This window comes from Mobula birostris, chromosome 8, assembly GCF_030028105.1.
Source record: "Mobula birostris isolate sMobBir1 chromosome 8, sMobBir1.hap1, whole genome shotgun sequence".
Classification (NCBI taxonomy): Eukaryota; Metazoa; Chordata; class Chondrichthyes; order Myliobatiformes; family Myliobatidae; genus Mobula; species Mobula birostris.
The window spans coordinates 150316146-150335000 of record NC_092377.1 but is presented as its reverse complement, the minus strand read 5'-3'; the positions used below and the strand labels follow the sequence as shown (position 1 = coordinate 150335000).

The 18855-nt window shown below is 38.1% G+C and overlaps 1 protein-coding gene across 4 annotated transcripts in view; it reads left to right on the top strand.

Moving 5' to 3' along the window:
* The window catches only part of LOC140201840 (AP2-associated protein kinase 1-like), a 149865-nt gene that overhangs the window by 120683 nt on the left and 10327 nt on the right, over positions 1 to 18855 (top strand). For 2 of the 4 annotated variants that reach the window (XM_072266556.1, XM_072266555.1), the window contains one exon: positions 5396 to 14030. The exons of the other annotated variants lie outside the window; for them this stretch is intronic. In XM_072266556.1, coding sequence (XP_072122657.1) covers positions 5396 to 5490 — 95 coding nt within the window. In that variant the 3' untranslated portion in view covers positions 5491 to 14030. Of the gene's footprint in view, positions 1 to 5395; positions 14031 to 18855 lie in introns of those variants that run through there. 4 annotated transcript variants of the gene reach the window in all.

Genomic DNA, 18855 nt, shown 5'->3' with positions numbered 1-18855 from the left:
TAGAAGAGTATGCAATTATAAAAATAGAGTTTTAATTAGCAAAGACATTAAATATTTGCTTCTGGGGGGTAGTAGAAACACAAAAAGAAAGCTTGGGAGCATTTGCCCTGCACAAATAAGTATATGAATAGTAGAGATAATGCACTTAGCTGTAAGATTGGGGTAATAATGCACAATTTTCTAATAGATGGCAACGCCGCGTAATTTATTCTTTATACATTCAAAATGCTAAGTTTATTTCAAATGATGTGTGATATAGAACATATAATTACAGAGGATGTTTTGCCACTGGAGGTAGACTTGTTAGTGTTGGGTTTGTTCAGCTTTCCAGGTGGTACCCTTCTTTCCCACCTTCACTGCTGTCTTTTGGTTTCTAACCCTGGCTAAAATGTTGATCTGCCGTCACATCCTTGACTTCCAGTCTGCTATCACTTTGATATATTATAGTTTTCAACTTTCTAAAATACGGTTTAAGGTTGTTGTGACCCTAAAGAACCATTCTTCCAAAACAAGGATGTGGAGTCTCGTGGATGATAAAATAAATCTAACTGTAAGCAAAGCCAGATGGCCTCAGAGAATGGCTGTTATCCAGAAGTGCCTCTCTTTCAATGAAAAATGCAGTTAAGTTACTGTTGTAATCTGAGCTAGAGTGTGGAATATGTTGTCATATTACTTAAATATTCTTGACTCTCACAATCTCAAATAAGACAGCAAAGTTAATTAACTGCTGGGTTCTTATTTGAACAGTACCTTGAAGTAACAGAAACTATCTTTTTATTACTTATTTATGTAACAAGTTAATTGAATTGGGCCTTGACTAATAAATATCTACCAATATTTCTTGTCACTTAGTGAACAGCAAGCAAATGAGAGTCAGATTTGGTTGTAAAGTCAGCAAGCAACAAAATATTGCATTGATTTGCTGCGTAGGCTGAGCTGGTTCCCTGGGGAAGCATTGCACAGGGAATTATTTCTGTGAGGTATGGTGGCCTTTATGAGGTGCAAAGTGGAAGAAAGGTGGCATGACAATATTCATCTGGCCAGTGTTTTCATATTTTCCCTTGTTGTTGGACCCCTTGTAAGGCAATCCTTCACAAAATTCTTCCACCAAAAAAGGCATCTAATTCGTTAAACACATTGGACTTGGATGGGATTTCATTTAGTTTCAAGTAAACATTTGAAAAGGCTGCTGAGGTCAAGAACAGTCAGAAAACTTAAAAGTCCATTATTCAATATCAAAGTGGCTTTTTAAATGAAATTTTAAATTTCCCATGGAATGATGACTCTCAGTTGCTTATGACTTCATTACTGTTACAGTAGGGCATAGGGAGCGGACCCAAGTACAGGACACAGGCACGGAGACGGGCTTGGACTCGACTTGGACTCGGAGCCAGGACTTAGACTTGACTTGGACACAGAGCCTGGAATTGGACTTGACTGGAACACAGAGCCTGGAATTGGACTTGGACTTGGACTTGGTAGTGTGGAGGAGCAGAGGGATCTGGGGGTACATGTCCACAGATCCCTGAAAGTTGCCTCACAGGTGGATAGGGTAGTTAAGAAAGCTTATGGGGTGTTAGCTTTCATAAGTCGAGGGATAGAGTTTAAGAGTCGCAATGTAATGATGCAGCTCTATAAGACTCTGGTTAGGCCACACTTGGAGTACTGTGTCCAATTCTGGTTGCCTCACTACAGGAAGGATGTAGAAGCATTGGAAAGGGTACAGAGGAGATCTACCAGAATGCTGCCTGGTTTAGAGAGTATACATTATGATCAGAGATTAAGGGAACTAGGGCTTTACTCTTTGGAGAGAAGGAGGATGAGAGGAGACATGATAGAGGTGTACAAGATAATAAGAGGAATAGATAGAGTGGATAGCCAACATCTCTTGCCCAGGGCACCACTTCTCAATACAAGAGGACATGGCTTTAAGGTAAGGGGTGGGAAGTTCAAGGGGGATGTTAGAGGAAGGTTTTTAACTCAGAGAATGGTGGGTGGGTGTGGAATGCACTGCCTGAGTCAGTGGTGGAGGCAGATACACTAGTGAAGTTTAAGAGACTACTAGACAGGTATATGGAGGAATTTAAGGTGGGGGCTTATATGGGAAGCAAGGTTTGAGGGTCGGCACAACATTGTGGGCCAAAGGGCCTGTACTGTGCGGTACCTTTCTATGTTCTATGTTTGACTGAGACACAGAGCCTTGACTTGGACTGGGACTCGGAGCCTTGACTTGGACTGGGATTTGACAAAAACAAGACAATGACAGACCACTCGTATCCCAGCTTGGAGCAGCGGCAAACAGCCAGCAACACACAGCTGGATATGAGATGACAAAACAAACAATGACAGACCACACGCATCCCGGCTCGGAGCAGTGGCAAAACGGCCGGCACACTCAGCTGGACACAAGACGACAAAAACAAACAGTGACAGACAATTTGTATCATGGCTCGGAAGACGGTCCCTTCTTCTTGGCGGCTCGGGAGACGGTCCCTTATTCTTGGCGGCTTGGAACGAGCATAGCCGCTCTGCTAAGGTGACGAACCAGCAGCGAGTAGAAGGAAGCCGGAGTTTTTATGCTGCTGGTTCGAATGAGGATCAGGTGCCCTAATCAAGGAGCCCAGTGGAACATGGGGAGTAGGAAATTAACTGAAATGAGTAGCTAACGGACTGGACCATGACAATTACAATGGATTTTTATGATCCCTGCCACCTTTGACATTACATTTTGATCTGTAGTTTTCCACATACTCCACAAAAAAAAGAAGCAAGGCTTCAGATAAAGGTAATACTTTTTACAAAGATGTCAAAACCAAATAATGCGGAAAGGAACACATTTTGTTGTTTTTTTTTAAACCTAATTTCACCTTTTAATAAACATCAGTTTGGCAACTGGTTCCAAGAGAAGAAGCTATTCTTTCAAAAATCAGACTTGACACACTGGTAACCACCAGAGCGTTGAGCTATTAACCCAGACTGTTACTTCAATGCAATACTGAAAGAGTACATATCTGCATGAGCAATTTTCCTTATCAAGTGTTAAACTGCCTGTCCTAACAGATGGACATAAAAGATACCTTAGCTTTATTTGAAGAGCAAGGTGGATCGGCCAATATCCTGACCAAAATCTATGTTACAAATCTTAAATAGGTGAACTAGTGGTTGAATTACAGTGTTTTTTGGAAATGTCTGCAAACTGTATGTTATCAACATGGAGCAGAGAGTGATTTTGTAAATCTGTCAGGAGCAAAGGATGTTGAGAATGGTGAGGGTGGAGGGCTATGGGAGGGGTGTGGGATAGGTGGCAGAGAAGGAGTGCCGGGGTCGGGGGGTGTTGTGGGTGCAGACACACCCAGCCCTGAGACACCAGGCAAGGTCACTTGATTCCAAATAATTGGTTTATTAATCATTACTGAATGTCTTGCTTATATCACTTTGCATAGTACTCTATATTAATGACTTGAAGGAGGGTTAAGTGGTCTGATTTGTAAGTCTTCAGACAACTTGAAAATTGTTGGATTTATAGATGGCGAAGAGGTTTGTCACAGAACAAGGATCAGCTGGAAAGTTGGAAGGAGCAGGGATAGATGAAATTTTGTCTGAGGTAATGAACTCTGGGAAGTCAAATGCTCATAGGATAAATAGAATAAATGACAAGTACCTCAGGAACATTAATATACAAGGGGACCTTGGGGTACAAGTACATAGCTTGCTGAAAGTGGGACACAGGTGGATAAGTTGGTGAAGAGGTTAATTTGTATATATGTCTTCATAGGCCTAGGTATTGATTATGAGAGTTAGGACATCATGTTGCAGCTATACAAAAAAGTGTTTAGACTACTTAGAATATTGTATGTAGTTATAGTTGCCACACTACAGAAAGGATGTGGTAGCAATAGAGAGTGCAAAAGAGATTCACCAGTATGTTGGGTGGAATGGACAGCTGGAGCTATAAAAAGAGATTGGACAGGTTAGGTTTATTCTCACTGGAGCATAGGAATCTGAGAAATGACCTTACAAAAGTTTATAAAGTTAAAGGACATAGATCAGATGGAAGGAGTTTTTGCAAGGGCATGGGACTCCAGATCTAAGGTACGAGAGAAATTAAAAGGTGATCTGAGGTGAGGGTTTTCCACACAATGTGGTTATCTGGAACACGCTGCCAGTGGAGGTGGTAGTCACAGATATTATGCACTTAAAAGGCATTTGTACATATGCTCATATTAGAGAATATGTAGACGTGTGCAGGGAAGTTAGGTTAGTGTAGCATGGACCAGTTGGGCTGAAAGGGATAATTTTGTACTCTACAATTCTATAATTGTAAATTGTTCAAAAACATTTTGTTATCTGTATAAGGCCCTTTGGGATATGTTGAGATTGTTTAAAGTGCGACAAAAAATTTAAGTCCATTTGGAAGTATAGAATCAGAAGTGGCAGCCTGAACCAGACATTGATATGGCATCCTCTCAAATAATATCTTCACCTGCTTGAACATATTACTTTGAGCAGAGTACAATTTAATTTTTTCATGTTTTGCATTAAGAGCACTGCAATTGACTTTGGTGTCGCAGCTTTACACATCTCTCACCATTCAAAGCTAACAATCACTCAGTATAAATTCACCCAGCAGTCAAATGTACTTTGAAATAATCCTTGCATTAAATTATTTTATTAAAAAAACTGCTTTTCTTAAGCCTTCTCTTTGCCTACTGCCATTGTTATATCTTCCAGAGCAGTTCTCTGATACTTATGTACAGTTTAAAAATAACTGCATATTTGAAAAAGCATATCAAATAGATTACAAGCCTTTTATTTAACTGACACCAGCTTCTATATGTATGATACAGACCTTGGCCTAAATTTATATTGGAAAGTATTCACTTAGGTTACAGCTTCCATTGGAGCAGCAAATCAAAAACACATGAAATTCTGCAGATACTGGAAATCCAAAGCAACACACACAAATTGCTAGAGGAACTCAGCAGGTCAGACAGCACGTACGGAAATGAATAAGCAGTCGACCTTTTGGGCAGAGACCCTTCTTCAGGTGGAGGTGCTATTGCACTATCATAGTAAGCTGTAAATGCATTATGTTTCAATTAATAAAGGAAAGCTTGCATTGTAAAAGATATTGATATTGGCAATATAAGGAAAAGCCAAGTCTGTGCTTCTATTTTTTAAAAGGAAAAGAGTGAGCTATTTCTGCAAGCAGTGTTGTTCTCTGCACTTTCTAACCACAATAAAAAATAGTGCCCTTGCATCATGCCACAAGAGGCCAACTAAAACCTCCAGATGTTTGCACAGCCTTTTGCACTTGTGTTAATTCTGCTGTCTTAAACCTATAATGTAAAACCTTGTGCCTCCTGATGTAAATCATTTTGTGTTACCCTTCCAGGTGGTCATTCTAGAAACAACAGTGGGAGCTCTGAATCCAGTCTTCCCAACTTAGCTAGGTCTTTACTGCTTGTGGATCAACTGATAGACCTGTAGGAAGGCCCAGCAAGCACGCTAAGTTCAGCAGCCCTCTGCACCGGCATTTTCATCTCCCTTGGATTTCCCATACAACTTGTGACAAGGTTTCACTGACTGAGGAAATAAGTTATATTTTTATTTTGCTATGTGTCCTATCTAGTGAGCATGACCTTTTTGACTTTTTCCATCTTTGAAATTAATATAATTTTTCCATTTCCATCAAACTTACAGGCTTTTTTTTAAAGACTATGTCCTTTTCAAAGTAAATTCTGAAAGCCTAGAATGGATTGATAGGCACTAACTTAACTTGAAGAAGAGTGTGTGAAACTGAAACAAACAATTATGGTTTCTTTCCTTGTTCCAACTTTTAAACAAAATGGATTTTGTTTTTACATACTTTTAAATCAATCTCTTCATGGAAAAATTAGTGGGGAATGTACTGGGAAAGATTGGCAGATCTTTTTGGAACACTTTCCCTTAATAAGTTAAGTCAGTGAAGGCATTGTTGGATAGAGGAATGTGATTTGTATGGTTTTGTATTGAACTACAAGTCTTGAACAATATATGTTGAAAACTAACAGTGTTAGAATGAAGGATTGATGTGCAATCACTAATAATCAGTATATTATTGAATGCATCTTTGCTTTGGCGAAATTGCTAGGCACTTGACACTATTAGTCCTTCCACAGACAAAATCTGTGGGTTTAGTTAGATTGAAAAAGCAAAAATGTATTAACCATGTTAGCAGAGAAGTAGCTGTGATGTGGGCAAATCTGGATTTGATGCATGTTGAAATTCTCTGAAAGTCAAAATTACCCATCCTTGTATTATAAAGTTTGTAATCAATACAGTCTCTGAAGACATTGAAAACTGTTTCTGATATACTGTATAACGAAGAGCCACCAAATAGGAATTTTTCATGCATTTGTGGCGGTTGATATCTGCAGTGTAGTGTGGACCATGTAAAATTTAGATCCAATTAATTCCTCAGTGAAGCCTTTTTCTTAACATTCTTTCAGAATCTTATGAAGGAATAGGACTTTAAGTTGTTCATAAAAGGCAAGAATTTTCATTGCTGCCTTCCTTCCTTGCATTCTTATCTCCAATACAATGTAGTTTTGATATTCCAAATCTTTATCTGCAATTGTGATGCCTTTTGTTCCCCCTTTCATCGAAAGAAAATTACATTTTTGGCCTTCTTTGAAGTTGTATTGATTTAAAAGCAGGCCAGCTTTATGTTTAAAAAATTGTTACTGAGAGATTCTTTAAATTAAGTGGTTTGAAATGAAGTATTGTCAGAAAATAACCATGACCTAAACTGAGTTAAGACGTGTTTTGCCTTATAATCCAAAAGTGATGTGACCTTCTTGTAATTTTTGACACTATTCAAAATGTGACTGATCAAGTTCACTGTCTTACAGTGCTTCTGCAGATCTGTTGAATTTTATTTCAAATAGTGGGGAAGGAGGAGGTTTGTGTAACCAGGATACTCAAAAGAAGTAATGTTGGGTATTTTACTTTTCTCAGTGCTTCGAAATGAATTGTTTGGTTGTGCTAAATTTCCTAATTTTCCCTCCTACATGCTTACTTACTTTGGAGGGTGCTGTGATTGCACTTTAATGATTAGAGGCTCTTTTATGAAAGATGGTTGGTTGGTGCAGTAACTGTGGAGTTTTCAACTGGCAGACCCCATTTCCACACTTCACTTGCTTCTATAGTCTAGAAGCAGATTGGACTACTGCTTGAGCTCTTTAATGATTTGGTGTTAATTGTACCTTTACAGTAGATAATGTATAGTAGTTCTCTCTATGCTGGACAATGTTTTCTCTTCATGATTTTTCTCTTCAGCTCTAATTTTATAAAATGGATGAATTTGAGTTAAAATGATTCAATGCATAACTAAGAAATAATCAAAGAACAAAACGCAAGTAACAAAACTTTTTTTTAAGTTATCAAAGGCCTTTTAAAATAGTTGGCATCAAAAGGTTTAAGAGCTGGTTATCTGGAGAGAAAAAATAGTGATTTGTGAAAGAAGTGTGAATGGAACTGATAAGAAAAACAAATAAGATTGGAGTAAACAAAAAGTTAACTTAAAACTGTACTGTTTGAGAAAAAAATGCAAGGAACAAAACTTAATTTTGTGCAGCACTTACAGATTACGTAGGCACGTGAAACTGCAGATGCTAGAATCTGAAGCAACAACCAGTCTACTGAAGAAAACTCAGTAAGCTGAGCAACAACTATGGTGGAGGGTCGGGGTGGAAGGAATTGACAATGTTTCGGCTTGAAACCTTGCATCAGGACCTGATTTCTGTGCAGTGTTTTGACCCCAAACACCACCAACCACAACCCCCCCCGCCCACAGATGCTACTCGACCTGCTGAGTTCCTCCAGTAGATTGCTTGCTGCAACAGATTATTTATTCATGAACAGCAATACTCTTGATGTTTCTTGCACTGTGTTTTCAGTCAAGTATTACAGAATCACAGGATGGTTATAACATGGAAGGAGACTATTTGACCTGTCAAGTCCATACAGGATGGTTGCAAGAACAGTTCAGTGGTTCAAGTTTCCCCATAACCCTCCAAGTTCTTATCAGATAATAATCTGGCTCTGTTTTGAGTTCTATAGTTGAATCTACTGCCACTACTGGGTAATGCTTTCTAAATCCTAACAACAAGCTGTGTGTTTTTTTTAAATGTTCACTTAACAATAATTTTTGTACTATGTTCCCTAGTTTTTGATCCCTTTACCAAAGAGAACAGTTTATTTTCCTTGATTCTGCCTATATCCTTCAAAATTTAATTATCTGCATCATATCTTCAATTAATCGGCCCTGTTTCTTTACCACTCTGGCCATGTAACTAATGTCCCATCTCTGGAATCACCTCTTTGCACCCTTCCTAAAGTTTTCACACCTGGCATCCTGAAGCAGATACATTTGTGACCAAACAAGTGTTATATGAAGGTCCATTATGACTTTCTTGTTCTTGGACTCTACTGCCTCTCTTTATAACCTGTCCTGCTTTTTTTCAGTGAAATACGTGCATATATCTCCAGATCTCTCTTTCTTTTTTATATTTGCATTAATGGCCTCTGTCATCAAATGTTATGCTTGAAGCTTGTGTCCCCATGAGCTTTCTTGCACTGGTGTATGGAAAACTGTATTGAAAGCCAAAGGTGAATAGAAAAGATTTGAAGAGGGATTACGTTACTGCAGTTGATGGTGTTTGGAAGATTGAAAATATGATCAATTTGAGACATCTAATGTAATAATAGAATCTAACAGTCAGAAGTCAAAACCAATAGAATTCCCAATTTCCTTATGTTCCACTTCAGTAGCCTCCACTTTCACAATATTATCAGCTCCAGTATGACACCACTGCTAAAAGCATTTTTGCTATGGAAGGGGGAAGAGCTGAAACCTTCCTGTCTCCATGAATACTATGTGATCTGATGAATATTTCTTCCATTCTCTGTGTTTATGCAAGGTTTGAAAAGACACATTTTCTTCCTGATTTTTATCCTTATTAATACTTCACCTGCCGTCCCATTCTGGTTCAAACCTGAAAAAGGACATGGCCTCCAAGTGTTCAAGGTCCACACTGATGACTACATGCAGATGGCTGTACAAAGCAACCACACTTCACTACAGAGCAAAATAAGCAGTTGTTGTGGTGTGTTACCTGTGCAATGCCTCAGTTTTGTCTATGGAATCGTGGCTCACCTGATGGAATTATTATCAAGATTTAAACTTATGAATGTTGCTATCATAAAGGGAAGGATGTTTTTGGTCACTTAAATTGGGAACTCCAATTGATAGAATTGCAGAATTCAGTAGCTCAAATCCCCAGAATTTGAGAATCCTATCTGATAAATGTTAAATTTCATATTCTGATTTGATGCACTAAATCAGTGTATTTGATTATATTTGTATTAATGGCTTCTGTCAACAAATTTTATGTGTGAAAATAATATCTTATCTGTATCCAGTGACTCTCAACTTTTGACCAAATTTAAATTCCAACAGAGAAGTGACCTCTTGTCGGCTGATTTTAATATGCAAGAAATGACAGATTAGCTTGCCCTCAACACGTCCACAGTATTGAATAATGGAAAATGTTAGTGATGAGACTCTTTGACCAATAATTATACTTCGAAGTTGGATTTCTATTAGTAATTTAATGTAATAGGAAGCGACACAGTGAAAAGGAATTCTCTGTTCGGTTCATGAAAAATCACAATTGAACACTCATGCTGAGTGTTCAGAGGGAAACATTTTGTCCTATTTACATCTGTATCTTGAGGATGAAAAGTATGTACTGAGTATTTAAAGTATCATAAGCTCTTGCATTGCTTGCTTTTGCGGTCACTTCTCTATTTGTTGCAAACATTCAGTGCTCTCCACAAATAACGCTTGTACCATTTCCTTACATCTCCTTTCAGTATAATTTCATGTACAGGCCATTCTGGGTTAAGAACACCAACATGTGGACACCCCAAGTTATGAAAGGACTCCCAGTAATATTAAATTCAGAAGTCCTTCATATGTATATACATTTATTCCTACAAATGGTAGAGCTAGTTTTATCTTATCCATCTTAAGTGCTTTTGATGGCATCCATTACAATACTGTGAAAGAATGGTTACCATATCGAATGATTCTTGTGTATTTTCCAACTTATGGACTAAATCAACTATTGGACATCTATAAAATGGAACTCATTCAACAAGGCTCCAGCAATGAAATAAGGTAACATGAGGCTTTATGAAAGTTTCTTTGCATCATGTTTTGCCATATCTTGCTGTTAAAATAACCAAACAACTTCTTAAAGACATAACTTGAGTTGATAAGACAAAACCATTTTTTTCAGAATCATCTTTAACAACTTTCTCTCATTCCAAATAATTCACAATGGCATCTTCTGAGTTTGCCCAATGGCTCTGTAGCATAAGAATATTTATGTGTTTTGTTTGAGGATGATGAAGGAAATCTTTCCTGATGTTCTCATATTTAAAAAAAACTAACAAGACCAACTTAGCCAGTGTCACAGCAGAAATTCCTAGTAACATCTCCATTTGCCTTTGTCTTCTACACCGCACATAATACATCATCATCATCTTCATTATGTGCCTTGTCGTGTGACGTAGATAATCATGGTCTTTGACTGTGATAGTTCCTGGCAAATTTTTTTACAGAATTTGTTAGCCATTGCCTTCTTCTGGCAGTGTCTTTGCAAGACAAGTGACCCCAGTCGTTACCAAAACTCTTCAGAGATTATCTGCCTGACATCAATGGTTGCAGAACTAGGACCTGTGATGTGCACAGGCTGCTCATACAACCATCCACCACCTGCTGCTATGGCTTCACGTGACCCTGATCGGAAGGCTAAGCGGGTGCTACACCTTGCACAAGGGTGACCTGCAGGCAGCGGAGGGAAGGAGCACCTTGTATCTCCTTTGTTAGAGACGTATCGCCACCCCGCCATCCAGCACATAATACATATGATGTATTAATCTGTCATTGGAAAAGAATAGATGAGTAGTGTGTTCATGAATGACATACTCTACATGTGTGCTGTTCATGCCAATTTGAAATCCAAAATAAATTTAGCATTGAATATCCCAACTGACATATTTTATGACTTCCTCTCCAATATATGCTGCTTTTTTCTGAATCAGACTTTAATGATTTCATTAGTATGGCACTTGACTCCTTCAGCTGTCCTTTCCACGCATCTCTGTACACTGCCTGCCCTCATGCTGATTGGAGGGCTCTGAAATACGCATCAATTATACAGTGCAAGTTGTGAGAGGTATCAAAAATTATAAACTCTACACCATCAATTTACATTCTAAAGGCACTTTGATGCATTCTGCTATTTCAGACAGTGCAGAATTAATTTCTGTGCCATTTTCTTCATACCAGTTGTACATATACTACATTTCTGTCTACTAAATATTAATTGATTAAAAATTAGTAGTGTTAAAAATAATCCCAATTGTAGGGTCAAAATTGGACATTGTAAGGAAAATGTATTTTGAACATAACAGTGTTTTATGTAATTTAAGCTGTGCTTTGTTGGGGAGACAGTATAGCTGAAGTCTATGAAAATGAGTTCAACCTTCACCCTTAATGCTGATTTTGCAACGCAACAAAGCCTTTTTGCCCTTGCAGTGCACCAAATGATACATTTGTCAGGTCAGACTGGTAACACCAACACACATTAATATATAACACTGCTACACAACGTGCATTCTGACCTGCGTGGTGGCACCATTTAAATAGGTGACAATGGATTAGATCGACAATGTGTTATGTGGAACAAAGGCTTGCATTGGTCTTGTTGCTGTTCTGACGTAGAGATTTTCTTGCTGGCCTCACTGTGGTGGGCAGCAGCCAAATCACCCTGGCCATATAAATGCTGTCTGTCTAAATATTGTACATGCCAAACACTGCCACTGCAAGTGTAGAGTTGTTGAGAAAATTCTCCACCATGAGCCAGTGCTTACATATTTCTATTTCCTCCTATGCAATACATTGCACTTCACTAACTCTCTTTTCCAACGACAGGGGCAAGCTGAAAAGGAAAGCAGTGTGTTGCTCAAAATCTCACTGTTGGCCGGTCCACAGAGCAATGCTGTTATTGGCACACCACTGAGTTCCTACCAGCTGGCACATTAAATTCGAAAACAACCCACCACATTGAAATGACAGGAACCTAGAGATCAAAATAGGGATCAATTGAAACTATGTTATATATTTGATCTCTTAATATGAAAAGCTTCCTGATAGAGAACATTCCCGTAATGAAAAGTTACTGAAGAATGAATTTCTAATGTTAATGTTATACACATTGCTTTATTCTATAGCTATTGATGCATTTTTAAGTTCAGAATATAAGCTTATGCCAGATGATGTTTGCATTATTTTGTTTCACTTTCCTGCTCTGTTTACATTTCTTCAAACACTGCACTAAGTGACATTTTTCTTGTTATCCATAATGTCTGTCTTTGTTGTAACCTCAAGTCTTATCTTTGTAATTTGTACTTATTTCCTTGTTCTTTTTGCTTCGAACAGAACTAATTCTGCTTTTCTGATTCCCATTTGGGATCATGTACATTTGAACTGCCTGTAAAAATGCTGTCTCTCCACACTGAGGTTGATGTGTTGCCAACCTATGCAACCTATGTAACTGTAGTTTCTAACCATTGTGGGTTAACAAGTAGGTTTCTTAAAGATCAGTCTTTTTTTCCCTTTTTTTGGTTTTATATTCATACAAGTAAAAATATACAATTGTGAGTTGTTATTCCAGCTGCAGTATTGTGCAATTCTAGTGTAATGTGATGTCTGTTGTTACAAGCACCTTTCAAAACCTAAACCAAGGAGGTGTTGTGTTTTAATTAAATAAAAGAAAGATTTCATTTAAAGAGTCTACTAAGATCAGTGCAAGAAACAAACTCTACACTGGTTTTGTAACAAAACTAGGACAGCAAATATATAACTGCTTTAAGACACTTTGATTTGCTTTGATTTTACTGTGATTGTCAAAGCTTCAGTATCTCTCTTTCTCTCTCTCTTTCTGTTTCTCTCTCTTTCTCTGTCTTTTTCTATCTGTGTGTCTCTGTATCTCTCTCCCTCTTTCTACTTGTGTGTATATATATTATCTTTCTCTCACTCTCTTTCTTTATCTCTCTCTTTCTCTCACTCCCACCCACTCCTATGTACAGACTATGGTTTATTTCACTTTCTCCACTTGAATACTGCTTCTGTAATCTCCAATTCAGGCATTTAGAGTGCACCTTAACTATTTTCTATCCCTTTGAGGATTTGTTTCTGTTTTAATGCTTCCTAAGTGTGTAAGCTATCACACATGGTGTGACACTGCCAAGCAAAATCCCTGTCCTGTGTTAAATATATTTCCAGAAGTAGCGGAGGCGCAACTGCGTAACATACAATCTCACCCCTGTCCCTCCCAACTTCTCAGATTCTATCGTGGCCTTCTGGCCAGAACTCAATTCTGCTGTAAAAATTGAAGGCTTGTGTTAAACCCCCGAAAGGAGAGATGCTCCAGCTTCTAGTTTCTGCAATCAGAACACATATTGGCATGCTTTTCAGTAGTTTGCATTAAATGGTGCAGAAGAGTGAATGTTTGCAGCATTATTGAGCAGAGTAAAGCTACAAATCAAAGCAGAGTATTTTTGTACAGATTCTAGTGTCTAAAGGGGGGTCTTGCTGATGACAACGTTGTATCTATACTTCACATTGTAATGTATCCAAGTGATTCATTTTCCCAATAAATAATGTTTTGATGCATATATCTTAAAATAAATCTTGTATTGTGTTTTAATCTCCTTTCTTGTTTATCTTTGCTGATGCCCCTGTTGCTGAAATTCCTCAGGAATGAGCTTATATTCATTATGTGCCTGTGCTGATATGTTCAACCTGTGGGATAAGCTAGCCTTGTCGTGGAAGTAATGAGACTTGAGCTATTGAAACTATCATAAGAAACAATAGCTTCTTTCATTTCAATCACTTGCGTTGGAAAAAGATGAAAACCTGGTGCTCTCGATGATCCGGAGTTGAAGGGGGTAATTGGTTTATTACTGTCACATGTACTGAGACATAGTGGAAAGCTATTGTTTGCATGTCATCCAGGTCATTTCATAAATAAGTACATCAAGCTAATACAAAAGGAAAACAAGACGATGCAGTATATGATGTTACAGTTGTAGAGAAAGTGTGGTGCAGGTAGACAAATAAAGTGCAGGTGTCACAGTGAGGCAGACTGAAAGATCAAGAGTGCATGTTCAAATTTCAAAGTAAATTTTATTATTAGAGTATACTGTGTCACCACATACAATCCTGAGAGTCTTTTCCCTGTGCACATACTCAAATCTATAGAATAGTAACTATAATAGAATCAGTGAAAGAACAAGTAGAGCATAGAAGACAACAAACTGTGCAAATGCAAATATAAAAAATAGCAATAATTATCAGGAACCTGAAATAACAAGATAAAGAGTCATTAAAGTGAAGTCACTGCTTGTGGGAACATCTCAATAGATGAGTGTAGTTACCCCTTTTGTCCAAGAGCCTTATGGTTGAGGGGTAGTAACTGTTCTTGGATCTGGTGGTGCGAGTCCTGAGGCACTTGGACCTTCTGCCTGATGGTAGCAGCGAGAAAAGAGAATGTCCTAGGTGGTGAGCATCCCTGATGATGGATGCTGCTTTCCTACGACAGCGTTTCATGTAAGTGTGCTCAATGGTTGGGTGGGCTTTACCCATGTGCATCACCCTTGTCCAATCAACATGACAGCCGACCCCTAAACCAGATCAACATTCCTAGTACCGAGCAAGCTGCAATTACAGTCAGAATGCCCCTTAAAGCTACCTTGGACACACAAGGATTTGGCAGATCAGGGCATAGTTATGAGTGTGGATAGATGAGCTAAGTGTTTCTACATCAGTTTGCAAAAGTACCACAGAAGAATTTTTCCCATTTCCTAACTGTGTGTCACAATGGAAACCTGAATGATAGCGAGTCCCATTCAAAGAAGTGCTCTGAAATGGGTAGAAATGTAGAGATGCAGTTCTTGTTATTCCCTTGATGGTAAGCGTCACTGGGATCCAAGGAGATTACTTTTTTTCCAAATCTTAGCAGTGTTGATTGAGGGTGGCTGACGCAGGGCAAACTAGGTAGAGGAGGTGTGGCCACTTGGGAAACTAGGAGCTTATGAATCACATGTCCCTAACATTGGAATTCAGCAAAAAATTAATTGAGGGAATTGTTTTTATTTTTAAACAGGCAAAAGTGTGCTTTTCAGCATTACTATTGTAAACACATGATGAAATTTGGGGAGTAAGTGATATTGGCAAAAATCTTGTCACAAAATCAAAAGGGGAAAAGTTAAATGAAGAACCAAGTCATTTCTTTCTAAACTGTACTAAACTCTCTCTGAACTTTTCTGCAAATGCAACTGGAAGTTGGCAGAAATGGCATTTTAAAACATAATGGTACTTCTACTAAGGTAAGATTTTTTAAAGTGCTTTTCTAGAACCTTAATAAATAAAAGTTGGTTCCATTTGCTACATCTTAGATTAACGGTTCTGATTCCTGGAAAGGCATTTATTTTGTGACTTTTATAATTACCTTTTAGTCACTTCTTGCTGTTTATACATACTGCAGCTGAAGCAATGAATCAGCATTTGGTGAGATTTATATTTTAAAAGTTCAATACATTAATTTTAATTTAAACTCATATGATGAAGGGTTTTTATACAATTAAAATGCAAACTGCCAGTAGTATTATTAATGATTTTATTTTTTGTACATTATAATGTGAAATTGAGTGTCAGGATAGAACTTTAAGGACAAATGGACTTGTTTATGTTCTAAACCTTATCTTAATGTCTTACTGGAATATCCAACATTCATCTTACATTGGGCATGAATTTGCTTGCTTTGTGAACTGTTTATATCCATATGATGTGAAATTGCTCTTTCATTTGTATATTTTAATAGATACACAGGTGTAGCCACTTCCACAACTAAAATATACAATAAATAAAATTATGTCCCAATCAGGAGCAATTTTCAATTAACCTGATTTGTATATCGAGTAATAAAATGCTTGTAAAGTTTAAGAGCTACAGGACTGATGAGGCAAATTAGTATTTTATTCTCTTAAAATAAAGTGCAAGGTGTAATTGGTAAAAATTTAACAGACTTATTTTTAGCTGTGGGGGGAAAAAAAGCTAAATTTGAAGCATTTTCATCACATGTCAGCATGACCTGATTACAGCAAGTTCTGATTGTACAGAGCTGCCCTGGCAGCATCAAAGAGAAAAGAAAATAATTTGTCATTGCCCTGTCAACCTTCTTCCATAGTCCAAAAGAGAGGAGGTACACGGTCCTGAAGACATACACTCAAAATGTTTTTGGAACAGCTTCTTCCCTTCCACCGTCAGATTTCTGAATGGACAACAATCCAACCCATGAACACTGTCTCATTATTTTTTACTCGTTCTTCACTCTCTATTTAATTTACTATTTTAAATGCATATTTATTTTCGTAATGTATATTACTTTCTATGTATTGCACTGTAATGCTGCCGCAAAACAACAAATTTCATGATGTATGTCAGTGATATTAAACCTGATTCTGATTCAGTCTACAATAGAAATGTTAGCCGGTCACCTTCTAACTCCCACATCCAGAACATGCCAGTTTCAATCTCAGATGGTATCTACTTGAGCATTTCAAGCAATCTCTTTCAGACTTCCAGCATTCACCTTCTTTTCCATCTGGACTTGACTATCTCTTGGGAAGAATTTCTCCAGAGTGCCAGCTTCCCATCAATAAAATATGCCCATCAGGCATGCTATCTCCCAATATTACTTTCCAACTGTAGTGATTACTGAGTTTTACAAGAGATGTTGCAAAGGAAGTATCGATTTATCTCCTTCCACCTCAGGAAGAATTGATATTTTCTCTCCCCTTTACAATATGCCAGTTTAGTAAAAACTCCACCTGGCTATTCACATCTCTGTTGAATATGAATTGTTAATTTCAGGTGCTCACCAGGTTGATGAGAACTGTTCATAACCCAAACTGTTTGCAAGCCAGAAATGAAGCTGTCTGGCAATATGTTTAAATAAAAAACGTTGACCAATCAAAGCTGACTTGTAATTAAACCAGCCACTTAATGCAACCATTCAGATATTGCTGTGAATTGAACTCCACACAACAGAAGATGCCTGCAGGCTTGCAACAGCTGGTAAATCCATCACACTGGTCTCTCAGACATTTGCTCGTATCTACGGCCTGTACATTAAGTTGGGTATAGGGAACCTGGCGAGGACCTGTAAAAGATATTAATTACTTTTTGACCATTTCTAATCAGTTAGTCCAGTAGCTGCTGTTAGTGAACAAAAATAGAAGTGCTTTGGGAAAGGACAGAGGAATGTGACTAATTGAATTGCTTATTTAAGTGCTGGTACAGACCTGTAGGAGCTGCATTGGTGTTATGGCTCCATGAGACATAGTTATTTGTTGAAAAATACCAGCTAACCCTCTAGTCCTCAGTATTTCAACAAAATGTAGACAGTGGCGGATGACAGAAGTACAAAGCAGAGTTTGCGGAGAGTCATGGTTGGAAAGTCGGAGTCATACAGCATAAAAACTGACCCTTTGACCCACCAAGTCTGCAATAAACATCAAAAAACTTACACCAATAATCCCACTAATCTCTAACTCAATGCTGGACTTTTCACCATTTTATTGAACAGAATATTGCCCTGTGATGCTGTGGGGTTTCTTGACTATGCTGAAATTAAGTATTAAATTGTAGGATCATCTCTTGATCCATCTCTATTTCCATAAATGTAATCTACTGACCAGCAGCTTCCATTTTAATACAAGGGGTTTGGTGTATAGCAGCCCCATGGGAATCATGTTACAGAACAAGATAATCAGTGACACAAATTTAAAACAAATGCTAGAATTCTGAAATGGGTGTAGGGAAGGGAGGGAAGGGAGCACATATTGAAGGAAAAGCAATCTCCATCTTTATTCAGCCAGCCTTTGGTCCCTGCTGGGGTCATCCCCATCGATCACTCACTGGTGGGACTCTTTCATTGTTCAGTTGAGCTGGGATCTTTTACAGACTGTGGTTAGAGGGTTACCCTTATTTTTCATACAACTAAGAAGCCTAATTCAGTTTTCACTGGTCTTTAATTCACTTCAGAGTCCTTGTTGGGTTTCTCCTTGTCATTGAACGAATATACAGTTAATGTAAAGATGATATGGTCTCTGAAGCATACATCAAAATAGTCCTGTAGCTGTTGGATTTTACATGCAATACTTACTAAGGGTACAGACTAAGCTTTTGATGTTGTATGTGCCAGACACCTGACCCTTGACATGCTCAGTTCCTTGTTGCTGCTGAGGCTATAGAGATGTTTTCACTTTTGTGGTTGAGTTTACATGTAGCATGACAATCCCATGATGTTCTATAGCAAAAGCAACATGTAGTCTGACAATGTGATAATGTATGATAGCTGTACCTTGGCATCTTATTATGTTGCTCCTTATCCTCTGAACACTTCTCTTTGCATGGCATAGTTTGAAAACCAAACATCAAGTATATGAAAGCTTAAAAATAGTGGAATAGACATTCCGTTAAAAACACCTTGTACTGCTTTTGTAGCCAGGCTTGTTCAGTGAAAAAGGAATATCTGTTCAGTGCCGATCCAGAGTTGACTAAATGGTTCAGAAGCCAAAACTTGAAGGGAATGGCTTTGGAGAGCTTCTGCGGAACTGCTCTGAGGTGTGGCCTCTGAGCATTTGTGACAGGGGAAAAGGAGCAACAATGAGTAA